At 53.4% G+C, this 22,610-nt stretch overlaps 8 protein-coding genes and 1 non-coding gene across 9 annotated transcripts; 6 read left to right on the forward strand and 3 right to left on the reverse strand.

The window, feature by feature from the left end:
* Positions 1 to 1,987: 1,987 nt before the first annotated feature.
* BBK36DRAFT_1155689 (DUF1774-domain-containing protein) lies at positions 1,988 to 3,025 on the forward strand (the record flags this gene model as incomplete). Its single annotated transcript, XM_024893854.1, has 4 exons — positions 1,988 to 2,006; positions 2,066 to 2,282; positions 2,336 to 2,738; positions 2,795 to 3,025. 4 exons carry the CDS (start codon positions 1,988 to 1,990, stop codon positions 3,023 to 3,025), a joined length of 870 nt encoding a protein of 289 aa, XP_024754227.1.
* A 666-nt stretch (positions 3,026 to 3,691) lies between these two features.
* Positions 3,692 to 4,550, forward strand: BBK36DRAFT_1175950 (hypothetical protein; the record flags this gene model as incomplete). The annotated part of the gene is made up of 3 exons (XM_024895994.1): positions 3,692 to 4,009; positions 4,145 to 4,386; positions 4,534 to 4,550. The coding sequence occupies exons 1-3, from the start codon at positions 3,699 to 3,701 to the stop codon at positions 4,548 to 4,550; spliced, it is 570 nt and encodes a 189-aa protein (XP_024754228.1). The 5' UTR covers positions 3,692 to 3,698.
* A 108-nt stretch (positions 4,551 to 4,658) lies between these two features.
* On the reverse strand, positions 4,659 to 4,730 carry BBK36DRAFT_t9. Its single transcript has one exon. It is a non-coding gene; the product is annotated as a tRNA-Arg (tRNA).
* A 1,796-nt stretch (positions 4,731 to 6,526) lies between these two features.
* Positions 6,527 to 11,303, forward strand: BBK36DRAFT_1107363 (P-loop containing nucleoside triphosphate hydrolase protein; the record flags this gene model as incomplete). The annotated part of the gene is made up of 3 exons (XM_024889243.1): positions 6,527 to 6,618; positions 6,931 to 11,142; positions 11,198 to 11,303. 3 exons carry the CDS (start codon positions 6,527 to 6,529, stop codon positions 11,301 to 11,303), a joined length of 4,410 nt encoding a protein of 1,469 aa, XP_024754229.1.
* A 335-nt stretch (positions 11,304 to 11,638) lies between these two features.
* On the reverse strand, positions 11,639 to 13,036 carry BBK36DRAFT_1107464 (Arginase/agmatinase/formimionoglutamate hydrolase; the record flags this gene model as incomplete). The annotated part of the gene is made up of 4 exons (XM_024889255.1): positions 11,639 to 12,222; positions 12,297 to 12,629; positions 12,707 to 12,833; positions 12,905 to 13,036. The coding sequence occupies 4 exons, from the start codon at positions 13,034 to 13,036 to the stop codon at positions 11,639 to 11,641; spliced, it is 1,176 nt and encodes a 391-aa protein (XP_024754230.1).
* Positions 13,037 to 13,578: 542 nt separating this feature from the next.
* BBK36DRAFT_1175963 (amino acid transporter) lies at positions 13,579 to 15,117 on the forward strand (the record flags this gene model as incomplete). Its single annotated transcript, XM_024895995.1, has 1 exon — positions 13,579 to 15,117. One exon carries the CDS (start codon positions 13,579 to 13,581, stop codon positions 15,100 to 15,102), a length of 1,524 nt encoding a protein of 507 aa, XP_024754231.1. The 3' UTR covers positions 15,103 to 15,117.
* Positions 15,118 to 15,652: 535 nt separating this feature from the next.
* BBK36DRAFT_1175966 (hypothetical protein) lies at positions 15,653 to 17,383 on the forward strand (the record flags this gene model as incomplete). Its single annotated transcript, XM_024895996.1, has 3 exons — positions 15,653 to 15,901; positions 15,947 to 16,172; positions 16,251 to 17,383. 3 exons carry the CDS (start codon positions 15,653 to 15,655, stop codon positions 17,381 to 17,383), a joined length of 1,608 nt encoding a protein of 535 aa, XP_024754232.1.
* Positions 17,384 to 17,576: 193 nt separating this feature from the next.
* BBK36DRAFT_1175971 (glycoside hydrolase family 10 protein) lies at positions 17,577 to 18,911 on the reverse strand (the record flags this gene model as incomplete). Its single annotated transcript, XM_024895997.1, has 4 exons — positions 17,577 to 17,676; positions 17,744 to 17,946; positions 18,038 to 18,272; positions 18,393 to 18,911. 4 exons carry the CDS (start codon positions 18,909 to 18,911, stop codon positions 17,584 to 17,586), a joined length of 1,050 nt encoding a protein of 349 aa, XP_024754233.1. The 3' UTR covers positions 17,577 to 17,583.
* A 2,477-nt stretch (positions 18,912 to 21,388) lies between these two features.
* BBK36DRAFT_1108636 (hypothetical protein) lies at positions 21,389 to 22,526 on the forward strand (the record flags this gene model as incomplete). Its single annotated transcript, XM_024889383.1, has 2 exons — positions 21,389 to 21,546; positions 21,605 to 22,526. 2 exons carry the CDS (start codon positions 21,389 to 21,391, stop codon positions 22,524 to 22,526), a joined length of 1,080 nt encoding a protein of 359 aa, XP_024754234.1.
* Between the last annotated feature and the right edge of the window lie 84 nt (positions 22,527 to 22,610).

The following is a 22,610-nucleotide window of genomic DNA, read 5'->3' on the forward strand; positions in this document are numbered from 1 at the left end:
AAGTGCTTGTTGTTTTTTTTTGGCTGTTTTTAGATGGTGAATATATAGGGTGGTTGCTGTGGTGCGAGTGGTGTGGGCTGTTTGCTGTTGCCGTTGCCAGATTGGGGCTTTGGGATGTTTGAACATGGGAACTTGGATGTGTAGAGTGCCTTACTCTATGTTATTCTATTTGATACCTTGTAATGGGATAATGTATGAATATGCGAGGTAGTATGCGAACAGAAAGAGAGGTAGGAGGTCTGCAAGGGGAATATAACATGTGATTTACCAGATATGGAAAGAAAAAAGAAAGAAAAAAAAAAAAAAAAAAGTAAGACGTCCTTTAGTGAAGTACGTTGACCAGGGCCTTCAAAGAGAGTACGGCCTGCACTGAAGTGGATGGAGGACCGAAGGACCCTTACCTCGTGGTTCATCTGTCTGTGTACAAAGTATGGCGGCGAGCGTGTATGGAATATATTACCTGACTCGTTCGTACCCAGAGTATGTATGTACATGCGGTAGCGACAAAGATGCAAGGGATGATACATTGTGTTACTCCCAGATAAGAAAAGTAAAAGAGAAAAATGTCTTGAAGGTACTACGGAGTATCAGAGTAGGGGACGCCAAATGCACTGCTGACATGGCAATGCAGTTGACTACTAACCTTATCGTTCGTTTGGCTGCGGCTGTTGTAGAACCGACTTGAATTATCTGCCATGCACATCACACCACTCCCAGGACAGTATACGAGAGAGTATACGGATAAGTATCACGATCTTGGATCTCTGCGCTGCTGGTTTTCAAGTTTCATTGTTGGATGTACGTTGGGCGTGGATGGAATGAGGTCACAGGGTTGCCCTTTTCGGCACAGTACATGTAAGAATGTCTGCATCCTTGCTCACCATACAGAACATGCAGCTTCATACATACGGAGTTGCAAGGTTGTCGCCTTGGTTTGAGGCAACTGGTAAGGTAGTTTTTACGTACGTATGTATGTATGTACTATTAAGGTATGGAGGTGGCATGCACGATGCGGGACCGTTGATTCGTCTGTCTTGCCGCTTTGGAGGATGGGCGGAGGCTAATGGGATCTTTTTAGGGTTGGGGGGGATCGGGAACAAGGGGGGGTTGAAGTGCATGGTGCATAAACCTTTTTTTTTTTTTTTGAATCCTGGTGGACGCGCATGCGTACGCGGTACAAGGACTGTACGGCTTTGATGATGTATGTAGTTTGTGATAGAAGCCCTGTATAGACGACTTTGTGGGGTTTGACAGGTTGCTTTGAGTATCTGAGACACTGGGATGCAAGATGATCAGATACAATGATGATGATAAAGGCGTGCTGTACTCACTCCCTTTGTCTTTCGTTGAACATGGCTTTCTCAAGTTCATGTACAGTACGTGACTGAATTCATACCGTGTGTCGACACAGCAAGCAGCAAGGAATGGTGACGGCGTTACGCGTCATTCACGCCGGGCCTCGCTCCCACTCGTATGACAAGGGTGTCCCTATGCAAGCCATGCAAGGCAAGCCAATTCCCTACGGTAACCTCTTTCTGGCTATTTGTTCAAGTTCTTTGGGTGGCGGGATGGAGCTGGTTGGTTTGACAAGGCCAAGCTTCCCCGCATATGGATGACGGAGCCGGTTAGCTGAGGTTGGAAAAGGGAGTGTGCAAGCAAGTTGTGTGTGTGGTGGTGGCTGTGTGTGTGAGAGAGAGAGAAGAGAGAGAGAGGGGAGACAAAGTGAATGAATTTCCAAGAGGGAGGTGAATTGGATGTGGGTATATAAACTGGTTGTAGCCTTGATTTGCTGGGCTCTGCTTTCCCTCTTGCTATTTTTTAGTCCTTGCATTGCCGACTTGGTTTCCTTTGCACCATTTCTAATTTCTTCCACCACTCCAAGGGATAGTTGATTTCTTCTTCTTCTTCTTCTATATCATCCCATCATCGGCACAGTTGACTCGACAGCATCCTCGACATCGAAGCTAAACACCAAGAGGCCGACATCATGGCAGGGTGGCAGAATTGTAGGCAACGCCTCACGACGCTGTCCTTATACAGCTTGCTAACATGACCACCACCACAGACAACCCCTTCAGCAGGCGGGAGAGCCACAGCCGCGGCTCCATCGTCACGTACAAGATCCTCACCCTCCTCTCGTGGCTGCTCTCCGTCGTCGTCACCGTCTACTTCACCGTCCACGAGCCCCACGATGCTTTCACCGTGCGCCGCCGCATATGGGACCAGAACTACCTGTACCCCAGCGCCTTTACCATGAATCACATCCTCGCTGACATTTACTGGTGAGCATCATTCCTCAAGTGAACTGCTTCAGAGCTTCCCTAACACACACCAGGATCGTCCTCTTCATCCTCCAGTTCGGCTACGTCACGTCCCTCTTCTCCAGCAACGCCGATGTCGTGTCCGCCGCCGCCGGCGTGGGCAGCCACTTCATCCTCAACAACCTGCTGCACTTTGCTTTTGTCATGCTCTTTGTCAACTCGCACTTCCACTGGGCCGAGGTCGTTCTGGTGCTCAACTTCATCAACCTCAGCTCGTTGTACTTCCGCCACAACACCGTCCCGCGCTTCATCCACGTCCCCGTCGCCTCGGGACCGCTGGCATGGACCTTTGTGGCCATTTACTGGAACGGCGCCATCATGGTGCCGCACCCGCACAGCCTGGTTGCCCGGATCTTTGGTAACATCTTTATCTGGGCCATTCTGGTCTACGGAATCTTCTTCATTGTCACCTACAATGTGAGTTCAAGACTCTTTCAATTGTGCAGACAAATCAATATACTGACGCCTTCCAGGACTACACCATGGGCTTTGCCCTCAGCGCCCTCTCCGCGGCCATTGGCGTCGCCCAGTTCAAGCGCCAGGTCGTTGCCTTCCAGTGGATCTTTGCCTTCATCATCATGGCCATCCTCTTCATCATGACGCTCACCGTCGCGGTGCCGGCCATGTCGGGCAGGGAGTTCCGCTGGAGGCGCACCACCGCCGCCGACCAGGAGCGCGCGCCTCTCCTCAACGAGGGGGCCTAAGCTTTTCCAAACAGGCATATCGCCATTCCCTTGTCAATTGGCCCGATCCAGACACAGACACGGTCTCGAGGCGGTGAGGGGGGACGCTTGTTTCACGACTGACAGAATCACCCGAAAAGCTTGTTTGCCAAGACACCAAAAGAATTCATTCGCGACATCAATGGCCATGGCGTGGGAGCCTAAGTCGCACCGCAGACGCTGTGAATCCTCGCCATGTTTCGTTCGCAGTCGGTAGGGGAGGGATCTGGGCGTCGTTTCCGTGTTGTTGCTCTTCATTGTTGTTGCACTCGTAATTCCCTAGTATAGTCTTTTGTACTCCCCCGTCTGTGGTTCGGTTACACGATACATACAAATACACAAATTGATGCATGCAGGCCCGTTCTGTCACCAGATAGGACCTTTTTGTTCCGTGCAGACAAGCTTGAAGCTGATCCTGCTCGAAGTTGCTCTGCTCGTGTCTTGGCTTGACCGATTGATGACGTCGGCGAGGCGCGGCTTTGGCCACCGCTATCGATAAGCCCTTGGAGCCACCCCTCGGCGTGGCCGTAGAGCAAACACCTCGTTTGCACTGTATCTCGATTGCACACTGTATCTCGATTGGCTGCCATGATCCGTCCCTGCAGCTGGTTGCGTCTTCACATCTCGTCGCCTCGTCCATGCCGTGCAGCAGCAGATGAAGCCTCTCAGGCCGTTTCCCTTCCCGCTCAACATTGGGACGGACATTTGCCGGATATCTCGCATCTATGCGATCCTGAGGAGCTCCCGGGGCCCGCGGTTTGTGGACCGCATCTTTTCTCCGGAAGAACAAGCGAGGAAAGATGAGCGGCTGCAATGTCTCGATCATCGTCCCCCGCTCGGCAATGCCTTTGGGGATGAGGAGGCATTGGGAAGACAATCCGGAATGAAGAAGAATCTTGGGAGCAGCGAGGAGATTGCTCGGAGGGATCCGGAGAGGTGGGCGGCTGCTTCGTTTGTTGCTGGGAGGTAAGGAACGACGATATATGATTTTGTACTGTTTTCTTTTTTACCTTGGCGGTGTAGATTCTCAATTTGTAGAGATTTCATGAGATGGGACATGTAAGCAGGGTGGAGGCTAATGTGTATTGTGCATTTCAATAGGTTCGCCGCAAAGGAAGCAGCCATCAAAGCCCACTCTCATCGGCGGCTCACCTTTCACGACGTTGTGATTGAGCGGCGCGGGAGGCAGGAGGAGCGTCTGGGCAGTGGACCGCCCGTGGCGCGGATCAAGGGCGGCGAGGGGGATGCGGAGGATGCGAGTGCGATGATTTCGATCAGTCATGATGGTGATTATGCGACGGCGGTGTGTATGGCGTATGATCCGAGTGTTTTAGAGCAGGGTGGTGATGGTGAGGGCGAGGGTGAGGGGATCGTGAGATGATGTGGAGAGTGCAAGGTGTTGTGTGTGCGAGTTGGAGGAATGGCAGTGCATGGGAATGGAAGAGATGGATATACAGGAACTTCCTATAACGACTGCTTGATTTCTTGAGGCAAGCAGCTGTGCTAGACGCGAACAGCAAAAAGTTGATTGAAAAGCAAAGAAAGCAGTCAAGACTCATCGCGAGATGGCGGCCAAAAAAAAAAAGATAAAATAAAAAAAGACGATTGCACACGTCGACGTACCAGGGACTCGAACCCTGAGCCTCAGACTTAGGAGGTCTGCGCGCTACCATTGCGCCAGCACGCCGATTTGCCTGTTTGGAAGAACTGTGGCTTCATGCAAGGCGCGAATTTAGCTTGCCCTATAAAGGCCTCTGCAGAGTGAACGATTGTTGAATGGTTTGGGCTGTAGGCTGAGAAGGATGATGGCGATGCGTGAGGTTTGATGGAAATGCATGTGCTACAGGATCTTGGTTAATCTGATTTAGAGAATCAGTGGTTCTTGGAAGGCGGTGCGTTGTGGTTTTTTTGGCCTTTGCACCTGCCTTGTGCTCTGGAGGACAGGTACAGCCAAAAAGTACATCTTGCGTGACCCCGAGTTCATCTGGGTCAGACCAGAACTTTTCAACTCTTTCATCGTCACTCATCTTTCTCACATGCCTCTGCGAATCCAATTGTTACGTCTTTGGTACCAAGTGACTTGGACATGCTATGTTTGTCCAAGTTGCCATCTGCTGCCGCCAAACAGGATCGTGGTTCACTGCGGGGACTGAATGAGGCTTAGATGCCAGGATCGCAGCCGTGTTCCGTCGCTACATTGGCGAGGACGGCATCCTGGGCTATTCTGGAGTACACGTTGCAATGGTGGTCAAGTGTGAACATGTGGTCAAGTGTGAGTGTGTTGGTTGGTGGTAGCCTTGCCAGCACTCATGCGTCGTCGTAGGGCGCAGGGCCTGATGGTGGTGTTGCGATTTCACCCTCTTGGCTTGATTAAGAGTTGACCGATCGTGACCCAACAAGTGCCACTCCGCGGAAGCCACCTACTGAAATCGCCGGCAAACACCAGATTCCCGAGCACGCGATAGAGGCCTTGTAGGACGACATGGGCTAGCCAGGGGCTCGACTTCTCGGGACTGCTACCTTGCTCTCTCCCTTGCCGACCGCCCGGCTCAAGATGCGGTATGCCGACTTGGAGCCTGTTGTTTCGACGTCTGATTATCTACCCATGCTGGCTGTTCGTTTGATTCACGGTGGTATCAACAGACAGGTTTTCGCAAAACCAAGTCAAGGCAGCTGCCTAGCCTGCGATCAACAGATGACGCGCAATTGGACCGGCCGAGCTCGCCTTTTTAGTCCTCCGGTGGCTGCAGCTCTGCCGCTGCCGCTTGAGCCGTGCGTGTAGAGGCCACCGGCGCCGAAGTTCGCCGTCCTGCTCGCCACCCAATCAGTGCCAGCGCTTCACGAGCGTTCGGGAGCGTCAAAACTGGCATTTAGCCGCTGGTCAAAGATGGCACTTGTACGAGACATGCCGCTTCGCAAGTCTTTCATATCTGAACCTCGTTGACCGCATCTCCCAGGCATATCAAGGACATACATGCATGCTTCTAGCAACAGTGCATGTACCAACGCCGACGTGTACATCGCAGGGGCCGAGTGCTCCGTCTTCAAGAACCGGTGAGAGCAGAGCTTCAGCTGTCCGCCTTCTCATAGGACCCCTTTATTCGCAAGACTCTCTGCTTTGGAAGATACGAAGCACGAACAAGCCCATTCCCCATATCGGTCAACCTGTGGGGGGTGCTAGCGCAGGGATTTTTGCAGCCGCGGTGCAGCTTGCAGTTCGCCGGCAGGGATTCCGACGCCCTCTCAGCGCCTTGGAGGAACTTGCAAGGCAAAGCAAAGCCTACAAGAGGCGATGCAACGGGCCTGTCGCAGGGGTCAAAGGGCGATTAGGCGGCTTTACCGTCCAACTGTGGGTGAGGCCCACTCGCCGCGGGCTAGTTTTACACTGATCGATTTGCACTTCACCTGAAGCACTTCTCTCCTTCAACAACATCTTCAACTGTCCGTCCCTCCAGCGAGGGCGATTCGTTGGATGACGGCATCATGGACGTCGTTTTATCCCGCCTTGGCAGCCAGCTGCTCTCACCAACCACAGACGAGCTGCGGTTTTGGGAGCCTGCCGCGCTTCTAAGTCGGTACGTTTCTCTCTGCATTGAAAGGCTGTCAGCATACATCATCTGTGGCACAATGGCGTTGCGCCTCCCGAATTGCGCGATGAGTGACATCCAAAACACGATACTCCATTGCATGCATCTGATATCTTTTTGCTAACGTATAGGCATCCGCCTTGCCAGCCTCGGCATCGAGTCCTCCGAGACCGAATGGATAGGCGTCGTCTCTGAGTTTGCTCGGTCTGGTATTCTTCAGGGTGCGATCCTCGCCACTTCGGCGGCTTGGCTGACTTTTCGTCTTATTCGGCATCGCAAGACCTCTGTGCCTGCCACAAGGTCCAAGGCATCTTCCATCAAGTGGCCCTATGAAGTCGCGTCACAGGCCGCCCGCATCGCCTCGCTGGTTTTTCTGACCGTGGCTCTGGTTCAGGGGCGGGTGCATCTGCTCAACGTCCTTGCTGTTGCTTACGCCTTTGTCCTCGGCTTGATCCGCCCCCTCAGTAACGATCTCATTTGGCGCCATCTGGTTCTTCACCAAATCAACTATGTTGTCACCGCCACGTTCTTCGTTCTCATGGCTGCACAGCTACTCCCTTGCATCCAAATCGACACCGACCAGTGTATTAGAGATGTCGGTGTCGTTGGCTTCATGTCGTCGCTGGGCGCAGCTGTCGTGGTCGCCTTGATCACCCCGCGAGAGTGGGTTCCGCCAACCGTCAAACATGAAATTCCAGGCTACACTGAGCAAAACGAACCCGCCCCTGAGGAGACTTGCAGCTGGTTCAACTACTACTTCACCTATGAGTGGCTGACGCCTCTCGTGTGGAAGGGCACCAGACGGAAGCTTGACATGTCTGGCATTCCGACGCTCGCTTGGTACGACGAACCCATGTATCTACTTCAGAGAATTCAAAAAGCTCGTGCCGTATACAAAAAGACGCTGTGGACAGCCTTGAAGTTTCAGCGCAAAGAGTTAGCGCTGATGGCCACCTGGGCCGCGGCTGCTTTCACCTTGGAAAACGTCTCCCCGTACGGCATGTATCGCCTGCTCGACTACATCGCCAATCCCAGCGCTGCGCAGTATCACCCGGTTGTCTGGCTTATTCTCATGTTCGTCGGCCCCCTGTCCCGGTCCGTCTTGTTCCAGCAATACGTCTTCAACTCCACTCGTCTGATCGTTCGGGTCAAGTCCGCCATGACCCAAGAGCTGTATCATAGGGCTCTGGCTTCGATGGAGCTGGAGGAGGATCCCTTTGACACAAAGGGCGGGAATGCAAGCAAGGAGAAGGAGGCCCAGGGCGCCCAGAAATCGACCTCTGCCGGACGCCTCGCGAATTTGATGGCTGCCGACGTGGATGCCGTCTACCGAGCGCGAGATGTCATCTTGGTCTCTGCGGGCGTGCCGGCCGGCACCATCATCTCCCTCTTTGGCCTGTACAAGATGATGGGCTGGGTTTCCCTCGTAGGGACGGCTATCCTGCTGTTGGCGACCCCAATCTCCGTGTACATGGGCCGTCGGATGTACGGCGCACAAAGGCGAGTGAGGAAAGCCCAAGATACGCGCATTTCTCTTGTTGCTGAATATCTAGCTTCCATCCGCGCCATCAAATACTTTGCTTGGGAGGACCCCATCACCAACCGAATCATCGAGGCCAGGGCGGCTGAACAAAAGGAGCTCTGGCGGGTGGCTGTCCTGCAGACCATGGTCAACCAAGTCACGCAGTGCTTTCCGTACATTGGCCTGCTCGTCATGTTTGCACTGCACGTCGGGGTAGAAAAACATCCCCTTGACGCTTCCACCGCCTTTACTGCTGCCTTCCTCGTGAAGAACATCCGTAGAAACATCATGATGGCCAGTGCATTCTCGAGGAACTTTGCTGCCGCGAGCGTCGCCTTCAACCGGCTCGACAAGTACTTTGATAGCACCGTGCCCCTTATCCGGTACCCAGTCGGGCCCCTGAGGATTGAAGGCGCTTCGTTCCGACGAAACAAAAAGGCCACATTCCGCCTCGAGGACATCTCACTGGATTTCGTCGAAGGCGGCCTCAACGTCATTACTGGTCAGAGCGGCAGCGGGAAGAGTACCCTTCTGCTTGCAATCCTGGGCGAGACGCATCTGGAAGGGGGCAAGGTTACTGCACCCAGTGACATTGCATTCGCCTCACAGTCTGCTTGGCTCCAGAATGATACCATCCAAGCCAACATTCTCTTCCAAGCCCCCATGGACCGCGCCCGATACGACAGGGTGATTGAAGCCTGCTGCCTCAATATCGACCTCAAGGAGCTGTCTGACGGCGACCAGACCGTCGTAGGCGAGAACGGTACGTCCCTGTCTGGGGGGCAAAAAGCCAGAGTTGCTCTGGCCAGGGCTCTATACTCAACGGCATCTCTTCTGCTGCTGGACGACATCTTCTCTGCTCTCGATGCCAAGACCTCGGCTGGAGTTTGGAAACACTGCTTCTGCAGCGATCTGCTCAAAGGCAGGACCGTCGTTCTCGTTACCCAAGTTCCTTGGATCTCAGCGCAGGCAGACTTTTCCGTCTTACTCGACAGAGGGCAGGTCAAGAGCGCCGAACACAACATTGGTGCAGTCCGTAGACCAATTCAGATTGCGGAAATCCTGGGAGGAGACGACGACGACATTGAGAGCGAAACCCAAGTCGGGACGGAAACGCCTCCGGAGCCTGAACTGCAATCCAGTGGGGATGCTCTGAACGATCCGGCAAAGGTGGCTACCGAAACCTCGGCGCAGGATATCGTCAACCAGGAAATGAAGGCGTCGGGCAGGGTTGGCCGATTGGCGTCCCTGGAGTACATGCGGTACTTTGGGCATCCGCTCTTTGCCGTCTTTTGTCTGGTTGGCCTCGCCGGCTCCAACGTCTTCTTCTTTGCGTCTAGCTACTGGATGGGTATCTGGGTAGAAGCCTACAACAACAACGCTCATGTGGACATTGCCTACTACATGGGTATATACGCCGCCTTTACCTTTGCCGAGATCATCTCCTTTGGCATCGTCATCATCGCCTTCGAATGGGGCGCGTGGCGTGCGGGCCGCAAGCTTCACAACGACTTTATCAGGGCGGTCATGAGGGTGCCGCTGTCGTGGTTCAAGACGATCCCCATCGGCCGCATCACCAACCGCTTCTCTGGCGACATGGCCTCGATTGATTCGGGGCTCAGCTCCATGCTCCGGGTAACGTTTGACTCCATCATGATGCTGTTTGCCCGCATCGCCGCCGTCAGCTCGATCATGCCAATTTTCATGATACCCGCCTTCTTCACCTGCATCTTTGGCGTCGTGGTTGGAGAAATGTACACGCGGACGGCCGTCATCATCAAGAGGCTGGCTTCGTCCGCGCAGTCCCCCGTCTTCTCCCAGTTTGCCGACACCTTGGCTGGGCTGCCCATTATCAGGGCCAGGGCGGGCATGAGCGAGACCTTTGGCCATGATCTGGCGGCCAAGTTGCGCGTGTGGTCGGCGGCGGCCGAGGCCAACTATAATTGCAACCGTTGGGTGGCCATGAGGGTGGACTTTGTGACTTCCCTGGTCGCTCTATTTGCTGGCATCATTGCGCTCTCCAAGGTCGGAATCGTCGGCGCCGGTCTGGTTGGTTTTTCGCTGAACAATGCCAACGGACTGAGTCAGACCATTCTCATGCTTGTGCGGGCCATGAACGATCTCGAGGTAGAGATGCAGAGCTTCCACCGTGTCAAGGAATACGTCAAGCTGGAGCCCGAGGGGAAAGACGATGTCACTTTCCCCGAAGAAGGGCAGTTTGCGGACGACGAGAGCCATGTCATCCCCAGGAACTGGCCCAGGTCAGGCGAGATTGAGTTCCGCAACGTCACCATTCGGTATGACCCTGATGGACCCAATATTCTCACCGACGTCAACCTCAAGTTCAAAGCCGGAGAGCGAGTCGCGGTCGTGGGACGGACGGGCTCCGGCAAGAGCACTCTGGTCTTGTCTCTCCTACGGTTTACGCACATTGTCTCTGGGCAGATTTTATACGACGGAATCGACATTACCAAGGTGCCCCGGCGCAGATTGCGCGAGAGCCTCACCATCATTCCCCAGGAAGCGACCCTGTTCAACGGAACCGTGGAGTCCAACCTTGACCCTACTGGGCGCGTTCCAAAGGCTATCCTCGAAAAGGCGCTGGAGAATTGCAAGGGCATTGCGTCGTTTTCTAGCGACGATTCCTCCGACGAGACCATTGTCGACGGTTCAGACGATGGCTCCGTCCGCGGGCAATCCCAGGGCATTTCTCTATCAACGCCAGTGGACGCCCGCGGAGAGAACTTTTCGCACGGACAGCGCCAGGTCCTGTCGCTCTGCCGCGCGCTCATCCGCCAGAGCAAGCTGATGCTGCTGGACGAGGCCACCGCGAGCATGGACTATGAAACGGACAAGGGCATCCAGCAGGTGCTCCGCAATGAGCTTGAATCTGCAGGCGGGGACCGTACGCTCGTGACGATTGCGCACCGCTTGCGGACCATTATCGATTATGATTCGGTTGTTGTGATGGGTGCTGGCAAAGTAGTAGAGTAAGTTATTGTGCTCCTGATATGTGGAGATTTGCTTGCTGACTGAGAATTATAGATATGGTTCTCCGCGAGATTTATACCATTCGAAAGGCTTGTTTTATGACATGATATACCACAGTGGAGAGATGGAGGAGCTGGAGGAATTGTTGAAGGAGAACTAATAGATTGAAACCTTGGTTGCTTAATGGGGTAAAAAAGGTGTTTGGAAGGGGGTATAGGGTTCGAATAGAATACGGTATAAGTATACATATGGGGATATAATACCTCGTATATAAGAGAGAATAAAGCGTTTGTAATGTCATCTTGAATAATTTCACACCAGAGTCGGGCAGGCAAGGAGGTGCCTTGCCATGTATACCTATGTTACATGTCATGGTATTGATGCTCATCAGTCGAGACCGGCATACTGGCCAGCAAGTTTTTCTTCTATAACTATAATACAAGGTGAGGCCTGGCCTAGGTTTACTACATTCTTATACAGTGTTATCCGCTTCCATCACAGCTCATCTTTTGTGTTCCCTGCCTTCTCTTTCGGTCCGTTCTCCAACCCCTTCTTCACAATGGAGCTCAAAATCTCATACACGACCTGTGCCGCCGCCAACGCCGTCTCCTCGCCTCTTCCCTGGTAAGCCGGACTCACCTCCACCACATCAGCACCAACAATATTCAAGCCCTCGATACCCCTCAAGATCCTGATGAGCTCTCTGGTGGTCCAGCCACCGGGCTCAGGGGTGCCAGTGCCCGGTGCAAAAGCAACGTCCAGCACATCAATGTCCACAGACAAGTACACCGGATCCTCCGTCCCCAGCACCGACATGATGCCATCGATGATGCCCTTGGTGCCGATATCGTCAATGTCATCGGCGGAGAAGCGAACCCAGTTCTGGGCGGTATCGGATTCGTGATCGGCCCAGTCGGTGCCGCTGAGGCGGGTACGCAGACCGGCGTGGACGGATTGGCCGGTTGACGAATTCGATAGCAGACCTTCCTTGTTGGCTATCCAGAACATGGAACCGTGGGTGAATTGTGTTGAGCCCCAGGCAGATGGGTATGCAGCAGGATCCCAGGTGTCCAGGTGAGCTGATATTTGATGTCGCTTTAGCTTTTTCTTCCGTTCTCTCATCTGCGCGAAACTGGCTTGGAAGCAGACATACCGTCAAAGTGAAGCACACGAACTGGTCCACCATGAATCTCAGTCAAGGCCCTCAACGCAGGCAGCGCCAAGCTATGGTCACCACCCAGGGTGATGATCTTGGGCCTGCCTTGACTCAGCGAGCTCACGGGGTTCGCTCTGCCGAGGTGCTTGAACGCCTGCGTCATCTGCTCTGCCGCGATGTTGTTGTCAAAGGGCGTGATGGGGATGTCGCCGCAGTCGACAATCTTGGCCCAGTTCTGGTACGGGTTGATGTTGGCGCGGGGATTGAAGGCGCGCAGTGACGTTTGTCGGGAGGAGGCCTGTCTGATGGCTCTGGGGCCGAATCGGGCGCCTTTGCAAAAGTACGCTATCAGCAAGAGAGTTTTCTCGGGTAGTTTTTGAGTGAAGGTGAGAAAGTGAATAATTCACCTGGTCTGAACGAGACGGCATTGTCAAAGGGCGCCCCGATGATGGCAATGTCGTATTTCTCTTGAGGGTTGGTGAGGCATTTGACGTAGTCCAAGTGCGCAAACGAGCCTATGCCGTTGAACGCCCACTGCAATTTGTGGTTTATGTTGTTACCATGAGAAGTTCGAGAGCAAAAGATCAATGTGGGTTTACACACACCTCATGGCCCCATTTCGCCTCCAACTCGGCCAGTTCCTCGCTACTCCATTCCTTTTCGCCGCCGTGTCCGCCGCAGGCATGGCCCGAGCCGGTCAAGGACAGGAGGAGGTGTATCCACGAGATAAACTTCATTCTCGAGATAAGGCTTGCGCATGAATGCCTGCAAGCGAAGATGTGACAGAAACGGCCATGCTCGCCCTTTTTGGTCTTTGCTCAGCTCTTATTATATACGGCTGCTCTTGTGTGTTCGTTCCTGGTTGCGCCTCCCCCTCACTCCCCCACACTCGGCGTCAAGGGCGGGATTGTTTATCTGGGGAATAATAGCTTCTTCACGATAAAGCCCGAGATCGGCCAGACATGGTACAAAGCCGGTTCGCATAGTTTGACCCACCGCCGGGTTCATGCCGCGTCTTTATCAGTACGTCGTATTGAGAAGATCAACCCTCGAAGCGAAGCATCAAATGTTACCCAGAGCCTTGATACCCCAGAAGAGTCCATGTAGTATATATCTCTACATCTCCGCAACACGACGTTATAGGATGGCCCTTCTCGCAGATCGCCCTCCCAAGTACGGCCATTGCTGGTCGTAGCATGCCTCGCCATCCCTCGTCCTTTCATCTCCATATTCACTTCTAACCATCATCAACACCCAGTGGCCAAGAACGTTCTTCACGATGGCTTCCAACATGAAGTCTGAGACTCCGCCTTCGGTGTCCATCTCCCAGTCGCATGGGGAAGACAACAAGCCACCAGTGCATCCCGTGCAACGCCTCGAAAAGAGATTCAGCCTCCTCTCTGTCGTTGCCTTTGGCTTCACCACGATGAACTCGTGGGTGGCATTCGCCTCTGGTGTTGCCGTCCCTCTGGCATGCGGCGGTGGCCCGGGCATCATATACGGCCTCATTGCTGCGGCCGTTGTCATGACCATTATCAACGTCGGCTTTGCTGAGCTTGCTTCCGCGTTTCCCTCTGCCGGTGGCCAGTACCACATCGTCTACAAGACGTTTCCGCCATCGACACGCCGAATCGCCGCCTTCTTCACCGGATGGACCAGCATCATCTACATCATGGCTGGACTGGTGTCGTGCAACCTCTTCGTCGCGGGGTCCATCCTCGACGTTGTCAACCTGTGGAACGAGGGCTACGAGGTACAGGCCTGGCACACCTATCTACTGCACGTCCTGCTCTGCATCATCGCGTTCCTGGTCACGGCCCGTTTCCCGACGGCCGTCGGCAAGCTGGGCGTGGTGATCACGGTGCTCTCGCTCACCGGCTTCGTGGCCTCGCTGGTCACCCTGCTCACCGTCCAGGAAGTCAAGCAGTCGTCGGACTTTGTCTTTCGCAACTACCAGAACGTCAGCGGCTGGCCCGACGGATGGGCCATCTTCATCGGCATCACCGGCTGCCTCTGGGCGTACAGCGGCGTCGACGCCCCGACGCACGTCTCCGAAGAGGTGGCGAACCCGAGTCGGAACGTGCCCATTGCCATCATCACCACCATGGTCCTGGGCGTCGTCACGGTGGTCGTCTGGAACATTGCGCTCATGTTTGTCATTACCGATCTCCAGGCGCTCATCGAGTCCGGCGTTCCGATCCTCGAGGTGTACAACCAGGCGCTCAACTCCAAGGTGGCCACGACCATCTGGGCCGTGTACTACATGGTCATGTTCTACGACATTGTTCTCAACCTCTTCATCTTCTCTGGGCGGACCATCTGGTCGCTTTCCCGAGACGGCGGCGTGCCCTACTCGGACTTCATCTCTCGCCTCAGCAGGGCCAACCCTGTGCGCGCCACGGCTGTCATGCTGGTCCTGCAGATTATCGTTGGCGTGCTGTATGTTGCGTCGTCGACGGCATACAGCAGCTTCATCAATCTGAATCTGTTTGCGCTCAACATCACGGTGGCCTTGCCTCAGGCTGCCGTCTTGTTCCGGGGCCGCGGCATTCTTCCCGAGCGAGCCTTTTCTCTGGGCAAGTTTGGCTACATTATCAATGCCGTGGCCACGATATTTGTCATTTTCTTCTCCATCTGCTTCTGCTTTCCCGTGGGCTATCCCGTCACTGGCAGCTCCATGAACTATCTGATTGTGGTCATGGCGGTTGGGCTGGTCGTTACTACGGTTGCGTGGGTTGTGAACCTGCGAAAGACGTTTACCGGGCCTCGGTTGGAGAGTTACGGAGGCGAGTCTGTGCATTAGGATTTGTAACTACCTACCTACCTATAGGCGGATATTCTGGTAAAATCTTTTCCCTTGTTTGTTATGGATAATACATGTAGTGCATCATCAAGCCCATCAAGACTTGTCAGTGTCTCTTCTCCCCAGAGACTATGAACATGATGGTTTGACCCTCTTTGCAAGCAGTTGATAACTACTAGGTAGTATTCCCGGATTTCCCCATGTTTTCTCGCTCCCCCACGCTCTTGGCCCACAGCTGCTCATGACTCGCTCCGCCTTGTCAGCCAATAGACGCCCAATCACTATCTTCAACCATGTACTAGACTGCTTGGACTATCGGGGTAAGCAAGATAGCAACCTCGCTCCGCCTTTGACGCTGTGCATGAACTACTACTCCCTTGAGACCCCGATCTCCGCTCTCTTACAACATACCAACCAACTTGACTTCTCTCTGAGCATCTCATCTCATCTATACGCGCGCAACAAGTACATCGAATCACACAGCGTTCCACTTTCCGAATCCCCTTGCCGCCAGTGACGCCCGTTGTCGCCCCCCCGACATAGAGTCGCCATGTCCACTCTGGCCGCCTCGCTCCAACCCTCCTCACCAACAGCAACTCCACAGCCGCAGCAGCGCAGGTCGGCCAAAAAGGGGGGCTACACGCGACAGCGCCGCGGCTGCTTGACCTGTCGGCAGCGCAAGAAGAAGTGCGACCAGGGCCTGCCCATATGCGGCCACTGCTCGCGGCTGAACCTGGTCTGCAAGCACGAGAAGCCGCGGCAGCTGTCGTCGAGTGCCGGTGCCTGGGGCGAGGATGCCGTGGAGGAGAAGGCTTCCGGGGTTTCGGGTTCTCGGACAGAACAGCCTTACTGGGGCAGATCGTCGCAGCAGCACCTCGTCATTGCACAGGGAGATCATGGCTCTGAGTTGTTGCGGCTGACAAAGATTGCTGAGCCTCTGGACGTGGTTCGTCCTGACGATGGTGTTGGCTGTGATTGGAGCTCCAGTAGGAGGACCATGATGCGGTATTACACGTCTACTTTGGCTATTATGCTGTCAGCAACCGCAGAGAACAACTGTTTCTTATCAGGTAAGCTTAATTCGGCTGCTGTCTTCAAGATAAAAGGTATGCATAGACCTGCTGCTTACCTCTATCCGAACTACCTAGTCTTGTTGCCAATGGCATTCGACTGCCCTGCCCTCCTTGACGCAATGGCCGCATGGTCATCGGCCCATCTCGCCCTTCGGGACCCCAGCTTCCACGGCACGTCCCTTCAGTACCGCGGGCGGGTGCTTGCGAACCTCAGTGCCGCCCTTCAAGAGGGCAGCCTCTCCGGGGAAATGTGCCTGGCCGTAGCCATGGCCATGTGCTCGATGGAGACCATCTCGGATGCAACCAGCAGCAGCTGGTCACACCACCTGTCCGGCGCCGCAGCCGTCTTGCAGTCCAAGAGTTCTGATCTGATCGCTGGCCCGCTGCAAACGTCGCCGTCTTCTTCTGTTGTGAGCGACTACTGGCTCAGGTCTGTTGAGCGGAAGTGGCTGGTGAGGAACTTTGCGTATCACGACATCTTGATGAGCGTGTCGCTGGACAGGAGGCCTTTGATCACGGGTGATTACTGGATGTCTGGAGATGATACCATGGCTGATCCATACTTTGCCTTTGCGTCCAAGATCATGCTCTTGATATCTGAAATCAGCGTCTTGAACGCAGACTGCGCGGACTACAAGGCCTCCCTCAGCGGCGACCTGACCCTGGAACAAGGCGATCTCGCGCTCATTCTTGAAGAATCGCCCTTGGACTGCAACTGCCACACGCCGCTTCAAAGGGCTCACAGCATCGCCATCAGCCTCCGAGAATGGAAATGCCCGGCGTATACCGCCGACGAGCCGCTCGCCTTGCTTAGCGAAACATATCGGAGCGCAAGCCTCATATACCTCGACCGCGTCGTACGCCAGTATTTCCCGCAGCGCGCGGCCGAGATTCTTCCGGAGGGCATATGGGCGTACATCGACTCGGTGTGCGATGGCGCGGAAAAGGTGCCCGAGGGGTCTCTGGCGGAGTGCTCGTTGCTTTTCCCTCTTTTCATTGCGGGGGGCGAGGCGGGAGATGCGTCGCATATCGAGCGTATCAGAAATCGACTCTACAGTATGAACAGGTGGAGGAGGTTTCGGAATGTTAATGCTTGTAGGGAGGTTTTGGAAGAGGTTTGGGAGAAAAGGGGTGGATCGAATGGCTTGGAGAGGGTGGATTGGAGGGATATTGTTCGACGACGGGGGTGGCAGCTCGCGCTGTCATAGGAGGTCATGACTTTTCTGCTTCTATGAGGACCTCCAAACGTAATGATGCTTGGTAACGAGTCACGAATGCAAACAACGAGCTTCTGAATTTTCAAGGCTGTGCTATAGGACTGACATTGCATACCTATCCGGAACAATACTTATCATATACCGGGCTTGCGAGATATATCTGTCCTTGCTACCCTCATGCAACAGAAAATCTACTGTAAGATGCTAACAATGCTGTTGTATGCCGGCTTGGGGTTGAAGTTGGCATCGAACAAGAGAGGGTTGGTGCTAGCACGCCACGAATCCTAACCATACACGCATCAGTTTCTCTGTTCACAGTTTTATAGCAAAATACATGTATCAAGCACTCACCTTGTCACTGATGCCCCAAACAGTGATGCCGACACACTTGGAAACGCTCAGGCATGCCTGGACAACTTGCGTGTAATCAGTCGTCGGTGCGTTTTGGATGTCAAGCTCGGTAATGGCCAGCTCGGTGACGGGTGCCGTGGCGAGCTGCTGAAGCGCACCCAGTGTACCGGCACCTCCTCCAGGGCTTAGGTGGGATTGGCTTCCTGTAGATGGCCACTCATGTCAGATTTGAATAACTTCGAGCCTTAACTCCTAGGAACAGCGTCTAAAGGGGACGTTTGGGGGTTGGCTAACCAATGCCGTCGATGGGCACTCCTTGAGAGATCCACTTGTCGACGTAATATCTCATCAAGTTGACCTTGCTGATGTTCGCACGATCGAGATTGTAGTCGTTGATGTAGAGGCGGGCAGAAGGGTCAGCCTCCCGAGCAGCACGGAAGGCAATCGACACAAACTCCTCGCCCAGGAGCCTGGAAAAGACAGAAGAACGCAGTGTTCCATCCTCGTTGAAGATTTCGTTGACCACGTCCTATTGCACATCACACCGGTCAGCTGCCCCATGCTGGATATATCAGTTGTTATATATGCGCCGAGTTCGTGATTTAGAGAGGAGCGAAGTCAAGAAGGGGCAAGTTTCCAAAAAGCTTACCCAAGCACGAATCTTGCCCTTGTACCGCCCAACGACAGTCGTAACATGCGTACGGATGACTTGACGCAACGTATCCGCATTGTTGATGTTGTTCACCCACGCAGGCAGCTGCGAATGCCAGATGAGCGTGTGTCCGCGTATCGACTTGCCGTTCTGCTGCGCAAAGCTGACGAGGTAGTCCGCGTCGCCCCAGTTGTACTGGCCCTGGTTGTTCTCGAGCGACTGCCACTTCATGCTGTTCTCGGGCGTCACCTGGCCGAGGTTGGACTGGATGATGGCCGCGTTCTTTTCGCGCTGGAGGAGGCCGCGGTCGGTGGCGGTGCCGAAGTAGACCTTGCCGCGCCGCTTGATGAGCTGGTCGATGCTCTGGGGGGCTTGGCGGTCCCAGAGGTCGGGAGTGCGCTCGGTGATGTTGGCGCGGCGGGCGGCGAGGTCGGGGTCTAGGGGGAGGGATTCCGTTTGGGTGGGGAGGGCGGCTGCCAGGGGGGCGATGAGGCAGAGGATGAGGGTTGCTTTCATTTTGGGTGGTTTGCTTGAGCAACTGTGAGTTAGAGTTGGGATATTGTTGGAAAGGGTTGATGTGATTTGGCTTCCTAGGGAATATAATTTGTTGTTCAGGAAATGGCTTGCCAGGCAGCTTGTCCGCTGGCTTTTTGGCAACTAGTAGAGCTATATGGCTCTCCAAGACCGAGCCATTTTATATCTAAAAATCATATGTGTGATTGTGATTGAAATATCCAACAGGAACGTGTAGTTGGCAAATAATCCATTACATTCAGCTCTGTAAACCTCCGTATTCAGCCGGCTCGGGTATACTTGAAATGTGACTGCAGCCCTTCTGCTGAAATAGTAAACCGAAATCAGAATGTCTCATAACTAACAGCACTGAGTAAGTTTAGCCTTGTCCAGCCGGGTAGAAACAGTTTGATATATCGACCTTCGTGAAGACACCAGAGCCCTTCTCAGGATGTTGTGCCCACGCGGCCATATGGTATCATTTTACCGCAATTAGCCATGTTGAAATAAATGGTCAAAGAGAACTAGATTAACCGCCTTACCAGGGATATCGACTTCTGCTACCTTAATGCGGAGGTAGGCTTGGCAAGTTATCAGACGACAGAGGATATATCGTGCGGAGATTTATTAACCATAAATACAAGGTGCTTTGAGTCTAAATAACCGGACCGAAATGGCAAAAATGGCATTGCTGTACAATAGCCATGTTGACAGCTCACTTTATGACATGACCTGGGGAACATCCCGTCGTCCGAAGCCTAAAAGAGCAAAGACACTATAGGTGGTTGCACAGATACTACCTTACCGTGAGATAATGGACGGTTTCTATCGAGTTGAGGGCTACGCTCTCCAAACGAGCGGTATACTCGAGAGTTCTAGAACACAGCTCATATTGCCTCCGAGTTCTCATGGCTGGAATGCAGTGGTCACTCAAAGGGAGTTCGCGAAACTGAAATAGAAACAAACTGGGGAATCATACCTAAGGTACCACTCTCGTCCGAGGTATATCAAGCACGACATTCACTTGCAGCGGGCAGTGGCATTCACGTCCCACGTCTATATCGTGTAATTGAAGCACGTTCTATTGCAGTGCAGAGATGATTACCGAGGAAGTAGCTGCACATTTGTTTTCTCGAGCCATGGCAGTGTCGCTGTTTAGGCACTCAATCTGGTTGTGAGTGGCTGAAGCTTTGGAGTAAGATGCATTGAATATGCAATCAGTCGTACCTCTACCCATTTCTCCGTCCCCTTCCCCCTCTTCTCTCAGAGCATAAACAACATATCTTGGATAACCACCTTGGGCAGCTGCCTATTCCATTCTGCTCCGTATACGGTTGTAAATAGTCACTAGGTTATTATGCCTGTGTCGAATGGATCACCACCTATCTTTATCCGTCTAAGCATAAGAACTGGCACATGTAATTTATTTTCATGCTCATGCTCTCTCTGGCAAGGAGTGATTAGCCCTGTGCATACCTCCTAAGTACCGGGCAAGAGAAGATAGTGTAAGCACGTAATCACAAGAGAGCAACCGCTGTTGGTCACACTACCTCCCCAGGCAGCAGGATGGCATGAATTACACTTGAATTTGCAACAACTGAGCAATAAGACGTTTCATATTAAGGGGAAGAAGATTCTGGATACACGCATATCATTGTGTTGTGTAACACGATTCTAGGGTACTTTTGCAGGACATCTGATGAAAAGGAACAAAGCATCGGAATAGAGGGTCATTGAAGTCGACAACATCTACAGTCTTATTTACTGGCTTTTAAGGTTTGTCCTCGTTACGGGGAAGTTTGCCTGGTTGGTAATGCGTCACCGCCGGAGCCCAACATCTGTTAAAGTCCGGATGCGATAGTGTCTTCCGTGTCCGGCGCCAACGTTTTCGGCCTTCTTCGGACTACCGAACTTGCTGAGATCCGGACAACGGTAGGAGAATTAGGCCTGAATAAGCACGTAAAAAACGGCTTAGTGGTTCAAAGTAGAGCTTAAAGTGAATAAGCGGTGACAAATGACAGCTTACTCCTAACCCTTTCGTGACTTGGTCGGCAAGTTGAACCGAGCTTGCCAGGCAAGCCAGGGGTTACTTGTGAATAGACAACGCATCCAAGCTAGCCAAAGCCTACGACGAACTATAGACAATTTGAAGAAACGTAAGTTGCACAGCCCTATATCAATGCGCTGACAGATGATTATCAGAGACTGTAAACCCTCGGTGAGCTGTCCGGAGATAAAATATCCGCGGTGAAGTTGCCGGCAGCTCAACTTCATACGGACCTCTTATGAATGTACAGCCTTGGGATTTATATGATGTTGGTCTGCTCATATAAAGGTCGTCATAGAACTCGACCTTGGGTTTAAAAGTGCCAACCATTGATTTAAGTCAAGTATCTACTACATATACCTGAGTACCATAGACTTGGTCCAGCAACTTTATAACAATTTCTTGAACTGTCTTGATTCCCTTCATATTCACGATGCGTACACCAAGTGTAGGCCTTTCCGTCTGGGCGTGTTTGATGGGCGCAGTGGTAGGAGCATGCCCTCCTCTGCAGGGTTCCTTCAATGCATCCATTCCAGACCTCTATCCGGAGAACGCGGATTGGGATCCAGTGCACTGCAAGATATACTTCGGGTATGATATTGCCTCTTCCTCCTGCTTCAGGTCCCTTACCTCAATCTGACAAAAACAGCCTCTACTACAATTCCTCAGTTGCTGTTTACGATCCCTACCGTCACGAATATGAAGTGATCAGCATCCCAAGAATCACCGGCAACGATGATTACACCATCACTGGTATAGACTATGATGGTATGGGATCGATGTACTTCGCCGCCACTTCCTATACAGCCTTTGTAGCAACAACGTCTGGGAATGCCGCGCTGGCCAACTTCACCGGCCCCAACAGCGTGATTCGATACGACACCAGGTCCCGCAGAATCCGCTGGATAACGGACCTGGTGCCTATTCAGAACGAGATACACAAGCGAACGGGAAAGCTGGTGACTGGTTTCCAAGACATGGCAGAGGATGACCAGGGGAACACCTACGTGATTGGAACATTTGGCTCCATCATCATCAAGATCAACAGGAATGGTACGCCGCGCATATGGTACGAACCAAAGAGCATCAACGACACGCTTGTTTCGGGCGGCATCGTCAGGTCGGGCAACAAAATCGTCATCAACGACCGAGTTGCTCCGGGCTTGTTGACCTTTGACATCAACGAGCCCGAGGGGCGTCCGACGTACGTGCACCCCGAGGGATTCCCGGCCAACTACACTGGCGGAGGCGACGGACTGATGTTGCCATCGAAATACGGCGGCAAGGTTGTGCTCTGGTCTGACGACTTTTATGGCACCCGCGTGATTGGGAGCAAAGATAACTGGAAGACGGCCGAGTATCTGGGACTGGCACCCATGGACAGCACGCTTGGCGGCGAGGGTGGCTATACGACGGGCAGCTTCGAGGTTGGCCAGACGATTTATTCCTTGACGGAGTTTTTTCAGCCTGGGAGGACTGTCAAGCCGAAGAAGGAGTGGCTCATGGTGGACATGACGAAGGAGGTGGAGGACCTTGTCAGGGCGTGGGAGGGCAAGGGTTGTAAGTCGTAGGCGTGTGCCTCAGGCGGTATTCTTGAGCATCCTCAAGATGTCAGTTGTGTCACTGCATGTAGCAGCTTGACATGCAAAGTCTCC

Source organism: Trichoderma citrinoviride (genome assembly GCF_003025115.1).
Source record: "Trichoderma citrinoviride strain TUCIM 6016 unplaced genomic scaffold BBK36scaffold_1, whole genome shotgun sequence".
Lineage (NCBI taxonomy): Eukaryota > Fungi > Ascomycota > Sordariomycetes > Hypocreales > Hypocreaceae > Trichoderma > Trichoderma citrinoviride.